The 21,642-nt window shown below is 43.1% G+C and overlaps 1 protein-coding gene and 1 long non-coding RNA gene across 7 annotated transcripts in view; one reads left to right on the top strand and one right to left on the bottom strand.

The window, feature by feature from the left end:
* YWHAZ (tyrosine 3-monooxygenase/tryptophan 5-monooxygenase activation protein zeta) overlaps positions 1-3,862 on the top strand; it is a 35,790-nt gene extending 31,928 nt beyond the window's left edge. For all 6 annotated transcript variants that reach the window (XM_009213441.3, XM_009213439.2, XM_031669695.1 and 3 more), the window contains one exon: positions 1,697-3,862. In XM_009213441.3, the coding sequence (XP_009211705.1) occupies positions 1,697-1,756 (60 nt within the window). In that variant the 3' untranslated portion in view covers positions 1,757-3,862. The remainder of the gene's footprint in view (positions 1-1,696) is intronic.
* A 5,772-nt stretch (positions 3,863-9,634) lies between these two features.
* On the bottom strand, positions 9,635-13,260 carry LOC116276390. The gene is made up of 2 exons (XR_004185890.1): positions 13,078-13,260; positions 9,635-11,982 (listed from the first exon to the last, which is right to left on the bottom strand). It is a non-coding gene; the product is annotated as an uncharacterized LOC116276390 (long non-coding RNA).
* Positions 13,261-21,642: the final 8,382 nt, after the last annotated feature.

The raw sequence follows: 21,642 nt of genomic DNA, 5'->3' as shown, positions 1-21,642 counted from the left end.
ATCATGCCACTACACTCCAGCCTGGGCAAAAGAGCGAGACTCCCTCAAAAAGAAAACCAGGGTTTTGATTCTAATTCTGTCATTATTTATATGTCTTCTCTGAGCCTTATTAGTGTTAGCTGTCACCATTATAGGTTGATAAGAACATTTATCTGTCAAGAAAAGAAATTATCCCAAAACTTAGCATTTCAGTCTGAATTTGGTTGACCAAGACTGTCAACACATTACTCTAGAAAAAGATAAATATTTTGTATCAAATTTGCATGTTTATACAGAAAATTCAAAAATCCTTGAAAGTTGGAACAGGAAGAGAGACATTAGAAACAATTTCATCTTGCATTTACAAAACCCCTTGATTAACAGGAGGAACACACAGTTTCCAAGAGGTCATTTGGCTATCTGTGTGACCTTGGAAGTAGTAGTCTCTTTTCCAGGCCAGAGATATATTTGCTTAGTAGATAAATGAAGCTAATGGATGATTTGGGGAATATAAAAATAATAATTAGGTGGATTTTTCCCCTTCCCCTCAGTATTCATGTGTAAGTCATATAAAATTTAAGATTGTCTTGAATCCTTTTGTAATTACCTCTGAAAATCCCTAGAGAGTGGTTAAGACTTAAACGTTTTTAACATTGGAGCAGTTGGCATAAATAGAGTTCATAACCCTACCACCTATGGGACAACTTTCATTTTTACCTCTTAAAAGATTTGGTTCTGGTTTTTGTCCAGCATTTGTTTTGAATCATACGATAGGTTAGTGCAAAAGTAATTGAGGGTTTTGCCATTTAACGTAATGGCAAGAGCCACAATTACTTTTGCACCAACCTAATAAATATACAAAGGTTTTATTTTCTAAGCTTGAAGTGTTAGAAAAGCTAGATTTGTAGTTTAGCTCAGAGTTGGGGCTGGTCCTTGAATTTCATGGACTATAGGATTCTGTTTGGAGTGTGAGTCATTCTAAGATCTACCAGGGGAGAGTAGTCAACCCTAGCTCCTTCAGCATGGGCCAAATTAGATGCTTCTGGTATAGTTGGACTTACCTTGGATGTCCATCTTTCATATTGGGGCTCTTTAGGTTCTGACACCTACTGATGCTTAGTTTTTAAACAATAAATTTAGGGGCCGGGCGCGGTGGCTCACGCCTGTAATCCCACCACTTTGGGAGGCCGAGGTGGGTGGATCACGAGGTCAGATCAAGGCCATCCTGGCCAACATGGTGAAACCCTCTCTCCCCTAAAAATACAAAAATTAGCTGGGCATGGTGGCATACGCCTGTAGTCCCAGCTACTCAGGAGGCTGAGGCAAGAGAATCACTTGAACCTGGGAGGTGGAGGGTTCATTTCCAGCCTGGTGACAGAGCAAGACTCCATCTCCAAAAAAAAAAAAAAAAAATTTCTTCTACTTTCTCTTCACCTTCTATGGATACCCAAAACTCTTCCTGTATCTGAAGATTATTTGAAGGCAACTTTGTGGTATACTTACCCTGGTTATACAGTGGTTACAGAGAAAGTAAATTTGTGTATTGAGATGTTTTTGTATCTTGAAGCTAAGTGATGCTGCTATTTTTTAAAGAATGCTTTCCAACTAAAACGGTTGGGTATCTTGGCAACATATATGCATATATGAAAACTTTGCTTCCCCCCCCCCCCCCCAATCCCACTGAAACTTGCTGAAAAATCTTTCCTTCTTTTACCAGTTGTGGACATCGGATACCCAAGGAGACGAAGCTGAAGCAGGAGAAGGAGGGGAAAATTAACCGGCCTTCCAACTTTTGTCTGCCTCATTCTAAAATTTACACAGTAGACCATTTGTCATCCATGCTGTCCCACAAATAGTTTTTTGTTTACGATTTATGACAGGTTTATGTTACTTCTATTTGAATTTCTATATTTCCCATGTGGTTTTTATGTTTAATATTAGGGGAGTAGAGCCAGTTAACATTTAGGGAGTTATCTGTTTTCATCTTGAGGTGGCCAATATGGGGATGTGGAATTTTTATACAAGTTATAAATGTTTGGCATAGTACTTTTGGTACATTGTGGCTTCACAAGGGCCAGTGTAAAACCGCTTCCATGTCTAAGCAAAGAAAACTGCCTACATATTGGTTTGTCCTGGTGGGGAATAAAAGGGATCATTGGTTCCAGTCACAGGTGTAGTAATTGTGGGTACTTTAAGGTCTGGAGCACTTAGAAGGCTGTAGTAGAAACATACCCCATGGACACCACAGGTTAAACCATGTGTATCTGTGGAACACTCAATCTCAATGTGCACACCTTTGACTACAGCTGCAGAAGTGTTCCTTTAGACAAAGTTGTGACCCATTTTACTCTGGATAAGGGCAGAAACGGTTCACATTCCATTATTTGTAAAGTTACCTGCTGTTAGCTTTCATTATTTTTGCTACACTCATTTTATTTGTATTTAAATGTTTTAGGCAACCTAAGAACAAATGTAAAAGTAAAGATGCAGTAAAAATGAATTGCTTGGTATTCATTACTTCATGTATATCAAGCACAGCAGTAAAACAAAAACCCATGTATTTAACTTTTTTTTTAGGTTTTTTGCTTTCGTGATTTTTTTTTTTTTTTGATACTTGCCTAACATGCATGTGCTGTAAAAATAGTTAACAGGGAAATAACTTGAGATGATGGCTAGCTTTGTTTAATGTCTTATGAAATTTTCATGAACAATCCAAGCATAATTGTTAAGAACACGTGTATTAAATTCATGTAAGTGGAATAAAAGTTTTATGAATGGACTTTTCAACTACTTTCTCTACAGCTTTTCATGTAAATTAGTCTTTTGGTTCTGAAACTTCTCTAAAGGAAATTGTACATTTTTTGAAATTTATTCCTTATTCCCTCTTGGCAGCTAATGGGCTTTTACCAAGTTTAAACACGAAATTTATCATAACAAAAATACTAATATAACTGCTGTTTCCATGTCCCATGATCCCCTCTCTTCCTCTCCACCCTGAAAAAAATGAGTTCCTATTTTTTCTGAGAGAAGGGGAGATTGATTGGAATTCCATTTAAAATTTTGGTATATGGCATTTTCTAACTTAGGAAGCCACAATGTTCTTGGCCCATCATGACACTGGGTAGCATTAACTATAAGTTTTGTGCTTCCAAATCACTTTTTGGTTTTTAAGAATTTCTTGATACTCTTACAGCCTGCCTTCGATTTTGATCCTTTATTCTATTTGTCAGGTGCACAAGATTACCTTCCTTTTTTAGCCTTCTGTCTTGTCACCAACCATTCCTACTTGGTGGCCATGTACTTGGGAAAAGGCCGCATGATCTTTCTGGCTCCACTCAATGTCTAAGGCACCCTGCTTCCTTTGCTTGCACCCCACAGACTATTTCCCTCATCCTATTTACTGCAGCAAATCTCTCCTTAGTTGATGAGATTGTGTTTATCTCCCTTTAAAACCCTACCTATCCTGAATGGTCTGTCATTGTCTGCCTTTAAAATCCTTCCTCTTTTCTTCCTCTCTTCTCTAAATAATGATGGGGCTAAGTTATACCCAAAGCTCACTTTAACAAAACATTTCCTCAGTACTTTGCAGAAAACACCAAACAAAAATGCCATTTTAAAAGAGGTGTATTTTTTCTTTTAGAATGTAAGCTCCTCAAGAGCAGGGACAATGTTTTCTGTATGTTCTATTGTGCCTAGTACACTGTAAATGCTCAATAAATATTGATGATGGGAGGCAGTGAGTCTTGATGATAAGGGTGAGAAACTGAAATCCTAAACACTGTTTTGTTGCTTGTTTTATTATGACCTCAGATTAAATTGGGAAATATTGGCCCTTTTGAATAATTGTCCCAAAAATTACATTCAAATAAAAGTGCAATGGAGACCTTGGGGTCTTTATTTCCAGGAGAAAAGATACCTTCTGCATCTAGGGCAACAATCCTTTTCCCTCACAGCTCTTTATTTTACCTCACTGACTGATTTCTCCTGACCCCCAAGCCAAGGAGGTAAAATAATCATACATATATTTTAAGTCATATTTTATAGCTAAGGGATGTCAAGCTAGACTGAAGAGTTTTTTGTTTTTGTTTTTGTTTTTTTTTTTTTTTTTTTTTGAGACAGTCTAGCTCTGTCATCCAGGCTTGAGTGAAGTGGTGCAATCTTGGCTCAGTGCAACCTCCGCCTCCTGGGTTCAAGTGATTCTCCTGCCTCAGCCTCCTGAGTAGCTGGGCATACAGGTGCCCACCACCGTACCCGGCTAATTTTTGTGTTTTTAGTAGAGATGGGGTTTCACCATGTTGTCCCAGCTGGTCTTGATTTCCCAACTTCAGGCAGTCCGCCCGCCTCAACCTCCCAAAGTGCTGGGATTACAGGAATAAGATACTGTGTCCAGCAGAGATGCGCTATTATTCAAGTAAATAAAACCTGAAACTTGGCACATTTGCCTATTTAATGTGCATCAGTCATCTGAACTAGGTTGATTTTGGAATAATGAAAACACTTCATTAGTATTAACTAATGTTTTCTACGTAGTAGCTCCCAATAGATTTAAGGAAAATTTCCAACCCAAGATTTTTTGTCTTGGAATTTGAATAATGTGTTTGTAACTATCGCCTTGATTGTCCCAAATCCAGGCTTTATGTCTGCTTTTGTCAATTTAACATCCTAGTGCCAGGAAACTGGAAAATCCAAGGATTTTTTTTGTGTGTAAAGTATTGAAATTTGTTTAAAACAGAGTCTCAACTCTTGCTTAGGCTGGGGTGCAGTGGCGCAATCTTGGCTCACTGCAACCTTCGCCTTCCAGGCTCAAGTGATTCTCCTGCCTCAGCCTCACAGGTAGCTGGGACTACAGGCGTGTGCCACCACGCCTGGCTAATTATTTGTATTTCTAGTAGAGACAGGGTTTCACCGTGTTGACCGTGATGGTCTTGATCTCCCGACCTTATGATCCGCCCACCTCGACCTCCCAAAGTGGTGGGATTACAGGCATGAGCCACAGCGCCCAGCCTGGTATTTTTTTTTAAATTGGCCACGTGAGAGTTGTCCTTCAGAAAGTGGAGCAGCAGTGTGATTATTAAAAACGATGGGCTTTCCTGCAGCTCTGGCTTACGGTCTTTGTTTTTCCAGTTAACAGCTGTTACTTAATGCTGTTAAAGTCATAGAGGATGGGGGGAGTAAGAGAATATGTCCAGTGGCTTAATTTTAGGGCTCAATTTGTTCTGTTTTTCCTGCAAAATAGTCACCAGTCTTGTCGTGCTTCAATGCATATTTTAAAATAAGCCAAAGCCAATTTGGAAGCTGCTATCTTAGATTATTTGTAGTCAGACTTCAAATGGAGAGTGAAACTTTGAGTGACTTTGAAAACTATCTGGTGCTCTATGCTCAGTGATGGTCTTACACATTCCTCTAGAGGAAAGGTCAAGAGATAAATTTGGCTTTATTGTATTCTGTCATGTACCATATAGGGAATACTATGGTTGGAAAATAGACTTGGATTCTTTGGTAAGTGTGAAACTAATTACTTTTATGGGACTTGTAGCAGTCACAATCTCCTCGATTGATTATAGCTCCTTTTCAAAGTGGAGAGACCTGAATATAGATCTTAACAGGATGTCCAACCTTGCCAGACAAGCAAGCATACATGTCTCTGGGATGCAGAAGCAGTTACAAGTTAATATATTTAAGCATACTATTAACCAATCCTAGGTGATAACAGAGATGTGAATATTTGATCATATTTGAATTCATTCCTTGAAAGCCCAAGCCTAACTGGTCTTAACTGATTAATTCTTAGTATTCTGAATTTTAGAATTTAAAACCCTGTGAATCTTCAGTTGGTGCTTACATTTTCTAACATTGGATGTTTGCTTTGGCCAGTTCCTGTTCTGTGTGTTTTCTTACAAAGGCTTAGAGATTCATGTTTGAGTCAAGACTTGCAGAATGGGACCCAAATGGATATATAGCATGATCAAGATGCGGGGAATTAAGAACTTAACATGTTGCTCGTACGTTTAGGGGCTATGTGGGAGTATAAAAAGAAATAGGCTATGTCTAAACTCCCGAGGGGAACTTGTTTTATTGCCTATTCTCAGCACTCAGTTTCAAAAATTCTGAATCTTTAGGTTGGTTGGAGCCCAGGAATATGCATTTTCTTAGCCAAGACTCCCATGGTTATTAATGATGTACAGTTGTCCATACAGCTGATGTCTGTAGGGGGAGGAGGAATACAGATGGAAAAAATGCAAGACTACATTTTAAGCCAAAAAAAGGCTTTTTGTTTGTTTGTTTTCTAAGAGGGATCTCACTACGTTACCCAGTCTAGTCTCAAACCCTTGGCCTCATGCAGTCCTGCCTTAATCTCCCAAGTAGCTGGGATTACAGGTGTGCACCACACCTGGCCAAAACAAAAAGGCTACTTGTAAAACAAAAAGTTTGAATCTGCTTAGCAGATCATGTTTCCCAAAATAAGAGATTAAAGATAGAGGTTATTTATCAGAACAAATTTTTTTCACATTAATTACCCTGACTTAGTTTAGGAACAGATGCCATTTATAACTTTTACTGTGTTGAGGGAAAGGTTGCCCACACACCTATAAAATGTGATTTTGTCAATTTTTTTAGTGAATGCTACTTGTATTTTTCTTACCTTAGGCCATATATTGAAGTCAACTTGAGGTGAATGAGCAAACTTTAGAGTGAGTAACTCGCTGACCATTAAATGTAAGGAAAGCTCTCTGAAAATGGACGCAGCACTAACTAGAAAGAAAAACACATATAAACTCTGAGTCTTAAAGCTACAAATCTGACTGTGAAAACTGACACAGGTTGAAAAGACGGCTGAGACAAGACAAACATAACAAGATTGTTACCATGAGTAGAGTGAGCAAAACTTCGTCTGTATTTACAGCCACTCCCCATTGTTTGCATTACTGCCTGAGCACCTCCTGTCAGATCAGTGGCAACGTTAGATTCTCATAGGAGCACAAATGCTATTGTGAACTGTGCATGCAAAGGATTTAGGTTGCACATTCCTTAACAGAATCTAATGCCTGATATGTCCCTGTCTCCCACCACCTCCAGATGGGACTATCTAGTTTGCAGGAAAACAAGCTCAGGGCTCCCATTTAAGTGGGATAATTATTAAGTTGTATAGTTATTTCATTATATATTACAATGTAATAATAATAGAAATAAAGTACACAATAAATGTGCTTGAATCATCCTGAAACCAACCCCCATCCTGTCCATGGAAAAATATGTCTTCCACCAAACTGGTCTCTGGTGTCAAAAATGTTGGTGACTGCTTTAGAGGAAATGAGTCACATTTAAGTCCATATTGATTCAGTCCATATTGGTGAGGCCCTCCAATTACACCCAATATATGGCCAACTCTTACGCTTTGTAGTATTTTTTCTCATCTTCCTTTGGGATTCTTCAAGGGCTCTGTATTTAACTGAATTGGTTTTTTGTAGGAAAAGTCTACTGACAACAGAATTGGAAGTACAGAATTTACTTACGGTCTATAAACAGTATATATCAAATATAAATATGGTTGTTGGCTTTTTTTTTCTTTCTTTCTCAGGATTTGCAAGAGAGGAGTCCAGAAAGTCCTTTTTGGAGACCTTAGTCCCTTGTTAGAGGGTCTTTATATAAAGGGTCAAAGTTGAAGAGCCCAGATAATTGGAAATGAGAGATTTTCTTTGGAGAAAGCTTTCACGGGCCAGGCATTTCTCCCCATCATGTGCCCCCCTAGTGGAGGAGGGGAGAGAGGGTGCTCTACTGGGAGCACTTCACAAACTTCTGGAATGTAACCCAGGTGGCACAGAGGGTGATACCAGGCTCTGGGGAAGTGTCAAGTCAGGAGATACTAGCTAGCTGGCTGTGCTGATGGCAGAATAGGGAGAAGTGACTGCTGTCAGAAATGGCCTATTCCCTCAAGGTTTGTGGAGGCCAAGAATGTGGATGTGTTCCCGGCAGGTGAGGATCAAGACGGTCTATAGCTATCTTAAAAGGAACTGAGCTTTTGAAGCAGTCTATGTGGGATGGACTGACTGAAACCAGAGTCAACCAGGAGCTGGTGGAGACGGCTCTCAAGAGAGAATCAGCGACAGGTCTCCAAATAATCCATAAGGGACTAATTTGAAAGGTGGCTTAAATGTCTGTCAGGGTCTAAGGAGACCAATGCCCAGTTTTTCTCAGTTCCAGACAAGTGAGACCTTTTCTGCCCCCACCTCACTGCAACCCCAGTGGAGTCAGCGCAGCCAGGGGGTAAAGGAGGAGTGGGCTAGGTAAAGATGTAGAGATGAATCTGACCACAGATCCTTTATACCCTGGACCACAAAAGGGAGAACTTGAATGGGAAATGCAGTTAGGGGTTTGGACTACTGTTTTGTGACTAATACATAGGACTAGATACTTTCATCCCCACATGTAAGACAGTCAGCTCACAGAGAAAAATGACAAGGTGGGTCTGCAAACGGAATGGAAGCATTGGCGCACCAAAACTTGATCTACAGAGCCATCTGAAACTATAAACAAATATGCTGATGAATATTAAGATTAAGAAGATGAAAGAATGGAAACCAAAGTTTAAAAAATCAGACAGTATGGCAGTTAATCTAATTTAAAACTAAAACCCAGCTCAGACTAAGAACACATATTCTCACCCTCTGCTTGATTTGTTTTCTTTCAAGGGCCTTTAAAGCAAAAGAGTTTTACTTTTCCCAGGAAATAAAATACTTTCTAACACAAAACAGCAGCTTTATTTTTTCCTGAGAGTAAAGTCTTATTTACTCTTATTTTTTAAAAATCCAGTATCTCGATTGTATCATTTACACATTCAAATATGTTCAGTGTTGTATAATTTTTGGTGATTTGGGGTTAAAGATCTTTTTGTTGCTTTTTTTTTTTTTTTTTTGAGACGGAATTTCGCTCTTGTTGCCCAGGCTGGGGTGCAATGGCATGATCTCGGCTCATTGCAACCTCTGCCTCAGCCTCCCTAGTAGCTGGGATTACAGGCGCCTGCCACCACACCTGGCTAATTTTTGTATTTTTAGTAGAGATGGGGCTTCACCACGTTGGCCAGGCTGGTCTCAAACTGCTGACCTCAGGTCATCCACCTGCCTTGGCCTCCCAAAGTGCTGGGATTACAGGCGTGAGCCACCATGCCTGGCCACATATTCTTAACTATAGGAGTGAACATTAGATATTCTGCTATTTTTTTTTTTTTTTTAAAGTTTTAAATTTACAGAAAAGTGACAGAAAGAGTACACAAAGTTTTATTTTACACAGACTTTTATTTTACCCTTTTATTTTACACAGACTTCCCAAATGTCAACATTTTTCCTTTATTCTTTCTCTAAAAAAATTAATTGAAAATTGCAGATATGGCCGGGCGCGGTGGCTCATGCCTGTAATCCCAGCCAAGGTGGGCGGATCACCTGAGGTCAGGAGTTCAAGACCAGCCTGACCAACATGGAGAAACCCTATCTCTACTTAAAATACAAAATTAGCAGGGCATGGTGGTACATGCCTGTAATCCTGGCTACTTGGGAAGCTGAAACAAGAGAATCGCTTGAACCCGGTAGGCAGAGATTGCGGTGAGCCAAGATCATGCCATTGCACTCCAGCCTGGGCAGCAAGAGTGAAACTCTATCTGAAAAAAAAAAAAAAAAAAAAAGGAAGTTGCAGATATGATGCTGCTTTACTTCCATAGACTCGGTTTTCTTTTTTTCTTAAGGACATACAAAATAATTAGTCTCATAATATTATATAATCAAAATAAGAAAATTTAGTTTCATATAAAATTATATAATTATCAAAATCAGAAATTTACATTGCTATGTTACTGTAATCTACAGAACTTATTCAAATCTACCAATTGTACCATTAATGTCCTTTGTAGCAAAAGAAACAATTTTTTGTCTAGGTCCTAGATCCAATCCAGACTCTCCAATCACATTTAGTTGTTAGGTCTCTAGTCTTTAGTCTCCTTTAATCAGGAACAATTTCTTGGTTTTGTCTTCATGGCCTTGACAATTTTGGAGAGTAGAAGCCAGTAAGTTTTTATAGTGTCCCTCTTTTTATTTCCTCTAATGTTTTCTTGTTAGTTTCATTAAAGATCATTTGAGATCAGTTGAGTCCTTAGGCATCCTAACGAAAGGCACATGATAACTCTTTATCCCTTTACTGATGCCATTAAAGAAAAATAACTTTTCAGATTAAGAAGTTAGAGGACCCATTATTTAATCAACATTTTCATTGTTGATAATTGCTAGCAGGAGATCATTTCTACCAGCAGCAATTACCTGACTGACCTCCAGCGGGAACTCTTACTGACGAAAAACTGTCCTCAGCTAGAACCTGCATATGCAAGAGGATATCAGCAAGAAGTATACCCCCCTCTACCCAGGGCAAGCATTCTGGAGGGACACTCCAGCCAAGTGCTATACCCAACAGAGACACAATTTAAGCTTCAGAAGGGCAGAAACTGTCCTCTTTATCATTCTGTTCTCAGCACTCAGCATAGAACCTGGCACAAGGCAGATACTTAGCAAACATTTGTGAATAAACCTTGAATCCCCTTCTGGCACCTGTGTTTCCTAACAAAAAGTCTACCTTTCTTCCTTTGTAAAAACCAAAGATAATGGATGACAGAATAGGTACTCAAAAAACTGTTGGGTTGAAGAGAATGGATCTGACTTGGGAAATTTGCTTTTAAGACCTTATTTCCAGAATAAAGTTTTGTTTTGTATTTAACAGCTGATTGTTCTTTAAAGAAGCAATGTCTGACACAGGGTATCAATAATAGTAGCAATTGAGCTGGGCACAGTGGCTCATGCTTGTAATACCAGCACTTTGGGAGGCTGAGGCAGGAGGATTGCTTGAGACCAGGAGATGGAGACCAGTTTGGGCAACATAGAGAGACCCTGTCTCTACAAAAAAAATAAAAATTAGCCAGGCATGGTGGCACTCGCTTATAGTCACAGTTACTCAGAGGGCCGAGGTGGGAGGATAGCTTGAGCCCAGGAGGTTGAGGCTGCAGTGAGCCATGATTGCTCCACTACACACCAGCCTAGGTGACAGAGCGAGACCTTGTCTCAAAAAATAAAAGTAAAAACAAAAGCATCACTTGGAGTTATTGGTTAATTTGAAAGGGACTTTAGGAAGAAATGTACCTGGCTTCTAGAGTCCTAGTGCACAGCCAGCTTTCTTCTGGATGCCTGTCCTGAGGACTGCTGGGCTGGCGCTTGTTCATAGGCATCACATGGATCTGGCCTTTTCTGACCTCCACAGGGGCTTGTTTTACTCTTTCCAGCCCATGATCAGAGTTTTACATCCATCTTCACAGGCATATTCATGGTCCCAGGATTTTGTTGTAACTTAAGTCTTTGAGAATGAAGAGAGCTCATCCTTGGGATATTTTAGTATGATCTGGTTGGCCTGAGACCACAGCTACATTGACCTGGTAACATAGAGTGACACGGACTACGCTTCTAGGGCCTTGGTGGGGTTTGTGTGTCTACACATGTGTGTGTGAGAGAGGGAGGTGGAGCCAGAGTTGGAGACAGAGTTTAGACCCAGTGCAAGCCTGCCAGTTCTGATTTGGAAAGAGCAGCTCCTGAAAAAAACACCATCCACCTGTTCCCAGACTGATAATGAGGCTCAAGAAATAAAGATGCTAGAACAGTAATTCCTAAACTAGAATCACCTGGAGAGCTTTAAGAACTCCTGATTCCCCAGCAGCACTCAGACCTCTGATGTGTCAATAGTTGAGGTGGGACCACCAAGGTAGCATTCCTTTAAGCTCCTCTGATGATTCCAATGCCGTCGAGTTTGAGAACCAGAGTACAAAACAGGTCGCAGATAAGGAGCTGTAGGACTACACTGTCCAATACAGCAGCTGCTCGCCGCCACACGGGGCTATGGAGCTCTTGAAATGTGGCCAGACTGAATTAAGATGTGCCATAAATAAAAGGCGTACAAGGCACACTGAACTATGAAGACCTAGTTTAAAAAAAAAAGAATGTAAAAATATCACTGATGATTTTTAGCATCACGTTGAAATAATGCTTTCAATATATTGGGTTAAATACAATATATTAAAATAATTTTATCTCTTTTTGCCATTTTAAAATGTAGCTATTAGAAAATGTTAAATTACATATGTGGACTACATTGCATTTCTACAGTGTTGTTTCAGAAAATCAAATTATTATAAGCAAATACATTACTCCTATTTAAAGAGATCCTCTGCTTCCGTTAGGAATACAGTCAGTTTCATGTAAGAAAAACCCAGCTGCAGTGGCTTAACCAAATAGGAATGAATTTTTCTCCAAAGAGTCAGGGTTTTCAAATTGCGTAAATGGTGGCTCCTCAGGTCTCCAGGGACCCAGTCTCCTGTCTGTGCATCCTCCAGTTGCTTCATTGCGGGAGAGTGTTGGTTCTATCTCTAGGTATCTGGAATTTCTGGACCCATTACCAAGGATTCTCACAGGATAGGTCCAGATGGAACCCAGGAAACTACATTTCAGATGGGTAATCTAGGTGCTTCTGATGTGTGTTGTTTGAGAAAAAGTGCCCTAAGTGTAGATCCTATTAACATAAGGCAGCAAAACACAGTGGTTAAGAGCCTTGACTCCAGAGCAGCCCATCTGACTCTGCCACTGGCTGTGTAAACTTGGACAAGTTTCTTAACCACTCTGGGCTTTGCTTCCTCATTTTTTAAAGTGGGGGTGATAATAGCACTGACTTTATAGAGTTATACCAAGTACTAAATGAATACCTTGTAAAGTGCTTGGTCCATAGGAAATATGATAGAAATATTTGTTAACAAATGAAAAAACATAAAGTGACTTCAGAGTATAAAGCTCACACATAAAACACAAAGCAAAACCCAGACCAAGGTCTGTCTGATTCAACAAGGAAAAATACGAGTCACTTTTAAAGTCAGACAGTTGATCGCTTACATAGCACAAAGAGGAGTAAGCTGAGAGCCAGCTCCACAGTTTCCTGGTCCCACACACAGAAGGGAGAACGCAAAAGTAACAGGGGCGGATACCATGAAAGTTGTGGGTGCCGCGTTACTGAGGAGCCACTTACAGACTGCAGCAAGGTGGTTTCTTGTTCTGAGGGGTACTGGGCAGAAAATCCCACGCTTCATCAGAACCTGGAGGCCATGAAAAACTGACGGCCGTGGCGGCCCACCTGAAGCGGCTACTGTGAATACACCAGCTGCAGCCAGGGAGGCGCGGCTGGGGCTCCAGTCTCCACGGAGCTGGCCGGAGCCAGGAAGAGGCCGGAGCCCCGCCCCGTTTTGAGTCGGCGGGGCGGAAGCCCCACCCTCCTGCGCAGCTGCAGCTGCCCAGTCACCGCTCCCAACCCCGGCATCCCTGTGTTCTTGGGGCCCCGGGAAGTCCCCCTTCCTCCGCAGGCTCAGAAGCGCCTGCTCCAGATGCCTGGCTTCTCCCGTCTCCCAGTGTCTGCTCTGGGACAGCGCAAAGTTTTGGCCAAGTCCGGGGCGCTTTGCAACCAGGCCGGGTGTGCGTAGACTTGGGGCAGCGCTGCCATGCCAGCCCCATGACAGCCCCCTGCCGCCTCTGCCCCCTCCAAACTTTGGGTGCCAACGAGCACGGGGAGGAAGACTGAAAGGTGCCTGCAGGCCCCCTTTGGCACGGATAGCCAGGGCGCTGCGTAGATAAACCTGTCGATGGCAGCAGGAGACAGACAGGTTCCTGGGTGGAAAGGGGTGGTCCCGGTGAAGCTCCACTTTCTTTTTTCTTTTTTCTTTTTTTTTTTTTTGAAGAGTCTCGCTCTGTTGACCAGGCTGGAGTGCAGTGGCGCATCTCAGCTCACTGCAAGCTCCGGCCTCCCCGGTTCCCGCCATTCTCCTGCCTCTGCCAGCCTCCTCGAGTAGCTGTAGACTACAGGCGCCTGCCACCAGCCCGGCTAATTTTTTGTATTTTAGTAGAGATTTGGGTTTCAACATGTTAGCCAGGATGGTCTCATCTCCTGACCTTGGTCCTCTCCGCCTCGGCCTCCCAAAGTGGGATTATGGCGGAGCTGACCGCTCGCCCAAAGTGCCACACTTTGAAGACAGGGACGGCCTGAGGCCTGGGGCCCGTCTGTTCCCAGTGGAGTCCACAGCGGGAGTGAGAACCTACTGTAGCCTAGCCTCCTCTAAGGCCACCATGGACCAATCACCACTTCCTCCCTTCAACACCCATAAAAGTCCCAGACTCCGCTAGACTCACAGACAGATGTCAGGATGACCTGCCTGTGGATAAGAGGTTCTCACTCCAGGTTTCCTCTTCCCTGAGAGCTGGACACTCCTCAGGACCACCTGCCTGCAGCAAGAAGCTACCCACTTCAGGTCTCCTGAGAGCTATTCTGTCACTCAATGAAGCTCCTCTCTGCCTTGCTCACCCTCCAGTTGTCCATGTACCTCATTCTTCCTGGACTTAGGACAAGAACTGGGACCCGCTGAATGGCGGGACTGAAAGAGCTGTGTAACACAAACAGGGGTGAAACGTGCCCCCCACTCCACTCACCATGTTGCAGGTGACTAGGAGAGAAGAACTGCTACCCTTTGGGGAGCCCAGATCTAGGAGCTCCCCACGCCAGGGCTGTGACACCCTCTTTGGGGCTCTGCAGTTCCTATTGTCTCCAAGCTTCTGGGTGCCACCACGTTGCCCAGAGCCTGCAGTAGAAGCACTTGTGATACACCTGATCCAGCTACAGCCTTACATGGAGCAGGTACCTGGGCCAGCACCTGGAGCTGTCCTCTCTGGCACAGCCCATACACCTGGCAGCCCCTACACCTGGCTGTGCGCATTGGCCAGACCCTGTGCTTTCTCACACCTCCCTTGCTGCTCAGCACCTGGCTTGCCCTTGGCAGGTGTGGGATCCGGGCTGGTAGCGTAAGCCAAGCACAGCCTGCTGGGCTGAGTGGGCAGAACAATCCCAGGGGGCCCAAACAAAACTCGGGCAAAGACGCCACTGGCCACAGAGGTTTCCAGCTGAAAAAGTGACACCCCAAGAATCCTGTGACGAAACTGTCTCCTGACAGCCTTCCAGAGGACATAGGGAGGTGAGTGGGGGATGGCCTCATAGCAGCTTCATAGAGGTCTCCCTGTCTCTGCGTTCTGGGAGGATCCTGAGGTCTTCTGCCAAGACACGGAGAAGCTGTGACACAAGCCTTTGTCCATATGGGTAACATGCAGTGGTGCTAAGGCACCATGGCAGAGCCATTCCCTACACAGAGCCATGTAGCCTTGGCCAGGAAGGGATTTGGTTAAATAAGGAATAAATCATACCCTGAAAACATAATGGCCATTTGGATAGAATCATGATGTACCTCGTAGGGAGGATGTGTTTTTGTTTTTCCTGGAAGTTTATATTGCGTTAGTCACTAGAAGAGTGACATCTGGTTCTAAACAAACTGGAAGGTCATACTGGATACAAAATGAGAAATGAGTCTTGTCAGGCCTAGCGTGCAGGTCTGAGAGTAGAGACCTTAGCAAGGATCACAGAGCCTGAAAAGCCACTGCGGTGGTGAGGAGAAAGCATTTGGGCATTGTTGTGGGGTGTCGCTTGGTACAGCTAACTCAGAGGACAATTTGGCAATATCCCTTCAATTTCAAAGGCACACACCCCTGTACCTAAGCAATCTACTTCTAGGAAAGTATCCTGCAGAAATACTCATATACCAAAGTTATTCAATGCAGCTTTGTTTAAATAGCACATGACTGGAAACCACCTATATCTCCATCAGTCTACTGAATACCACACAGCCATAAAAAGAAAGAGGAAGCTTTGTTTTCACATGAAAAAACCTACATGATGAAAACCTTCATGTTCTCACATGAAAAAAGTAAAAGAAGCCAGGTGAGGGACAGTGAGTATATCAATTGTGAAAAAAAGCTCCAAAAAGCAAAACAAATAGATTTGCTTATATATACATAAAATATCTCTGAAAAAATATACAAGAAACTGATATATTTTGTTACCTCTCAGAAGAACTGGGTACTTGGGGGGAAAAGGTAGGAGGAACAGTCTTTTGAAAATGTTGTAGTTTTGGCCGGGTGCGGTGGCTCACGCCTGTAATCCCAGCACTTTGGGAGGCCGAGGCGGGTGGATCACTAGGTCAGGAGATCGAGACCATCCTGGCTAACACAGTGAAACCCCATCTCTTCTAAAAATACAAAAACAAAATTAGCCAGGCGTGGTAGCAGGCACCTGTAGTCCCAGCTACTTGGGAGGCTGAGGTGGGAGAATGATGTGAACTCAGGAGGTGGAGCTTGCAGTAAGCCAAGATTGTGCCACTGCACTCCTGCCTGGGTGACAGAGCAAGATTCCATCTCCAAAAAAAAAAAAAAAAGAAAAGAAAATTTTGTATTTTTGACCCATGTTTATAAATTATAAAAACAAGTGGCTAAAACAGTCTTTGAAAATAATGTATTACGTGATGGCATGCACTCGTTATGGGCCATTGGAGAGGGTCAGGCCTTGGTCTCACCTCCCACTGATCCCTTGTGTGTTTGCACAAGTGATAACTTTCTTGCCTCTGAGTTGGTTTCCTCATCTGTTGAAAGGATTCTTTTTTTTTTTTTTTTTTTTTGAGACAGACTCTTTTACTCTGTCTCCTAGGGTAGAATATAATGGCGTGATCACAGCAGCCTTGAACTCCTGGCCTCAAGCAATCCTGTCACCTGTCAGCTTCCCAAGTAGGTGGGACTACAGACATGCAACACTACACCAGGCTAATTTATTATTATGATTATGATTATGATTATGATTATTAGCAGTAGTAGTAGTAGTAGTAGTAGCAGCAGTAGAAGAAGAGACTGGGTCTAGCTGTGTTGCCAAGCTTATCTCAAACTCCTGGGCTCAAGCGATCCTCCCACCTTGGCCTCCCAAAGTGTTGGGATTGCAGGTGTGAACCACCATGCCTGGCCTGTTAAAAGGATTCTAATAATGGACTTTAGAGTCAGACATCCTCCTAAAACAGGAAGGAGATTTGTAAGGAGCTGGGATTCCAAAGACAGAGCTTCAGAAGCCAGGCTGGTAATGGCTTTTGCTATTGCTCTGAGTCCCTGTTGCTCATCAGGTGTCCAAGTTGAAGATGTGAATAAAAAGAGAATGAAAGCTGGGCTCAGTGGTGTGCACCTGTGGTCCCAGCTACTTGGAGGCTAAAGTGAGACGATTGCTTGAGATCAGAAGTTGTGTCAAAAAAAAAAAAAAAAAGAGAGAGCGAGAAAGAGAAAACCCTTACTTACTTATTCATGTCATCTCTATTTCCTTGGAATCCAGTGTCTGTCACTACGAAGACTCTTAGCCTAGAAGAAAGAAAAAAATCCACTGTGGATTTATCCACCAATGTCCAGAGGACCATTAGACTTTCACTATAAAAATAAATCAGAGAGGGGCCAGGCGCGGTGGCTCACACCTGTAATCCCAGCTCTTTGGGAGGCTGAGGTGAGCGGATCACGAGTTCAGGAGCTGGAGACCACCCTGGCTAATACGGTGAAACCCGTCTCTACTAAAAATACAAAAAATTAGCCAGGCGAGGTGGTGGGCGCCTGTAGTCCCAGCTACTCGGGAGGCTGAGGCAGGAGAATGGCATGAATCTGGGAGGCAGAGCTTGCAGTGAGCCAAGATTACACCACTGCACTCCAGCCTGGGGGACAGAGCGAGACTCCGTCTCACAAAAATAAATAAATAAATAAATAAATAATACAGAGAAAAAGTATAATATCAAAGAATATCTTCCCGTCTCTCATTTAAAACACATGCAGCATGAGAAAGTGATATCACACCTGTAGCCCATACTTTTACAAAGAGTTTGCAAGCCCATGAGTCAAATTTTCTCTAAAACATAAGGACAGACATTAAAATCCCCAGTTTACGTGAGTGCCTGTGTTTGCTGGTCCTTTAGGATCAGCATTATAATAACCCTGTATTTGTGTAGCATTTTGAAATTTTCAAACATTTTCATTGGCTGGGCATGGCAGCTCCCGCATGTAATCCCAGTACTTCGGGAGGCAGAGGTGAGAGGACTGCTTAAGGCCAGGAGCTTAAAATCATCCAGGGCAACATATTGAGACCACATTTCTAAAAAAATAAATAGATAAAATAAAATAAAATAATTTTATAATCAGGATTACTCCTTACTTCTTACTACCACCCTGTGAGATCGATAAGGTTGATATAAATCTTTCTGTTTTGATACTGAAGAAACTAGACAAGTTAACCGGCTGGCCCCTAATCAGACATCCAAGGCTGGCCAAGCAGTGCTGGAGCCTGGACTGGAAGGAAGGCAGGCCAGGTAAAGCTGGGGTGGACAGAGCTCAGGGAGTGGAATGAGGAAGGCATGTCTGGATGAAGCCAAGGTTTGTGTGGAGGAGCAGAGGGTGATAGGTATGGAGGAGCAGGCCGGAGCAGAGCCCAGAACACATGCAAGGCACTGGCTGTTCCTACAGGTGAGTGACTGATATCCCCAAGCTCTAGGGAGGGAGGAGCCAGGTCCTGCAGTGCCTGGGAAGGAAGGCAGCAGAGTGGGTCTCCAACACCCCTTGCTGGGTTCCTTCCTAGCTAAGGGCAAAGCCAATAAGCACTAAGAAGGCTTAAGAAGCCTCTTTTCCCAGATTTACATGTACTATGCTAGAGAACTCCTAAAATTCCCATCCTTCAAGACGCAAAGGAATTATCAGTGCACCCCAAAATGGTGGGATTTCAGGCAGCAGAGGAGGCGATATTTTGTGCTCTCCCTAGCAGCTCATGAATCATACCACTGAGGGGCTCTCTAGAGCCCTTGTATATAAGGCCAGTCTTGTGGCTTAATGTGACAAGTAGGAACCGTCCTGAATGGAAAAGCTCCAAGGTGACAGAAGGCATCTCTGCCCCTGCTTCTCCCCCAGCCCCTTTCTCTTAGAAGTCACCACCAGGAGGAGAGGGACCCCTGCTGCATGAACTCCAGGCTGTTCTGCTGGGAGGAAAGGTCAGGAGAAAAGACCTGCCAGACCTCAGCATCAGAGAAGGGAGTCATGGTCTCCTCTCTGTTCACACTTCACTGAACCTCAGGGTTGAAGAAAATGACCTAGTCCAACTACCCATCTGATGTAAGAATCACATGTTCATTCATTCATTGATTTATCCATCAGTTTTTTTTTTTTTTTTTTTTTTTTTTTTTTTTTTTTTTTTTGAGACAGAGTCTCACTCTGTCGCCCAGGCTGGAATGCAGTGGCGCCATCTCAGCTCACTGCAAGCTCTGCCTCCTGGGTTCACACCATTCTCCTGCCTCAGCCTCCTGAGTAGCTGGGACTACAGGCATCCGCCACCACGCATGGCTAATTTCTTTTTTTCTTTGTATTTTTTAGTAGAGACGGGGTTTCACCGTGTTAGCCAGGATGGTCTTGATCTCCTGACCTCGTGATCCGCCCGCCTTGGCCTCCCAAAGTGCTGGGATTATAGGCGTGAGCCACCGCACCTGGCCTCCATCAGTTTTTTGTTTGATTGATTGGCTCATTCATTCTTTCAACATCTAATGAGTACTTACTCTGGCCTACGCAGTGTAGAAAAGTTGAATAAAAGGTACAGAACCTTATCACTTGATCAGGACAAACACAACTATTATTTAACAGTAGATTGCAGGGTCAGTGTCAGATTTTAAAAAGAGATAGAAAAACAATATCTTAAGGTAATTTCAACAGCAAGGCACAGATGGAGGGTTCTAAGCCACCACATGTACCATTTTTCCCAGGTGGTCATTTGGACTCTGCCTGGACCTCCAGGACCTGCATCTCCTGTCCGTTGATTTGCAGGGCTTTCTAACCCTCAGAGTTTCCCTCCACTTACAGACAGAAAGTGGTTCCTGTAGCTTCTGTCCCATAGATGTGCTTCGGGGGCACCATCCAGTCAGGCCTCTTTTTGTTATTTGGTGTGGGTCCCCAGGGGACAGACATTTTCTTGGGTTGGGGAAGGCATATCCACTTTGGTTTCCCCTCGTTTATTTATTTAAAAGAAATATTCACAGTCAAACCCCTTGTTTAATCAAAGGCTCCAGTGACTTTTAGCTACAGAAATTAAGGCTTCGTTATAGCTTATAGATCCTTCAGTGAGCAATCAGTGTGTAGCTTCCCTTTTTCCTTTGTTACACTCAGACTCCGACTTTCCTTCACAGTCTCTTGGGGATCCTCAGAAGATAATTCTACTGCTAAACTTTCTTTATCTTCTGTTGCTAATGATTAACTACAGCAGCTCCAGGAAGCAAAAGATGCCCCTTAAAAATACACGCATAGGCCAAAAGGAAAGGTACGCCTAGAATTCTACACATCCAAAGTCTTATCTCCCCACCTCTCCAAAGGGAGCAGCCACTCTTATGTTGAGAAGGCAGCTTAATGTTCGTTTCCCAGTCTCCAAGCCCCACTTATTCTAGAGATGGCTGAGAGCAGGTGGCGGCTCTGGGACGTGCCCGAGAGCTCCCAAGAGTGGGTGGCTGCTCCCCAGAGGATGCTGCCCGAGTGGTGGTTCAGAGAATGATGACACATCAAAGACAGAAGGGGCCTCATCTTCAAGTTCAACCCTCTCATTTTGCAAATGAGGAACCTGAGAACCCAAGAGAGGAGGTGATTGGCTCAAGGTCATGTAGCTCATGAACAGAGAGGAGGGAAACGTCTGAAGGAAAGACATGGATTTCCAGCGCATTGACATATACTTTAAGGTACAGCTCCACACCTACCATCCCCAGCCCTGTGGTTGCCTTGGATAGAAAAAGATCCCTTTGAGGAGACAACTGCCTTCCAGCTCACACTGGAACGCTAGAGGACTTGAACTGCCTTTATTTGTTGGTCATCATCCGTCTAAGCATAGGATCGAAACCTGCACTGCTCAATATGGTAGCTACTCACTGTATGTGACTATTAAGATGTTGAAATGTGGCTGGTCCAAATTGAGATGTACTAGATTTTGAAGACTTACTATAAAAAAAGAATGTAAAATATCTCCACCACCACACCTGGCTATTTGTTTTGTTTTTGTTTGTAGAGACAGGGTCTCTCTGTGTTGCCCAGGCTGGTCTCAAACTCCTAGGCTCAAGCAGTCCTCCTGCCTTGGCCTCCCAAAGTGCTAGGATTACAGGCATGAGCCACCTCACCTGACCTGAAACTAATTTAAATGATATGTTTTCTTTAACCCAATATATCAAAAATATTATTTCAACATGAACTCAACATTAAAAATGTTAACAAGGTACATTAAAATTTTTGTCATACTAAGTCTTTGAAACCCAATGTAGATCATACATGTACAGCACATCTCAACTCAGACTGGCGTATATCAGGAGCTCTGTAACCACACTTGGCTAGTGGCTATTGTATTAGACTGTGAGATTCACAAGGGTGGCCTTTTACCAGCTACGATATTGAAAGGATGTGCCAGCCCCCTTCTCGGCCTTATCTCCAGGTGTTGAATGTTTTTTCTGACAGTATCCAGAGCTTCATGTGAAATAGGTGGGCCTTGGGGATGTCAGGAAGGGAAGTGTTCACGTAGTGGATCCCAAGGTGTGCAGTGGGGTCAGAGTGTCTGGGATGGACTCATCACAGGGTATTTGGGATCATTAAATAAGATGATACACATTGTGTCTAGCATAGCGTCTAGTGACAGGGAATG

This window comes from Papio anubis, chromosome 8 (assembly GCF_008728515.1).
Source record: "Papio anubis isolate 15944 chromosome 8, Panubis1.0, whole genome shotgun sequence".
NCBI classification, from domain to species: domain Eukaryota; kingdom Metazoa; phylum Chordata; class Mammalia; order Primates; family Cercopithecidae; genus Papio; species Papio anubis.
This window is presented reverse-complemented; position numbering and strand designations above follow the sequence as displayed.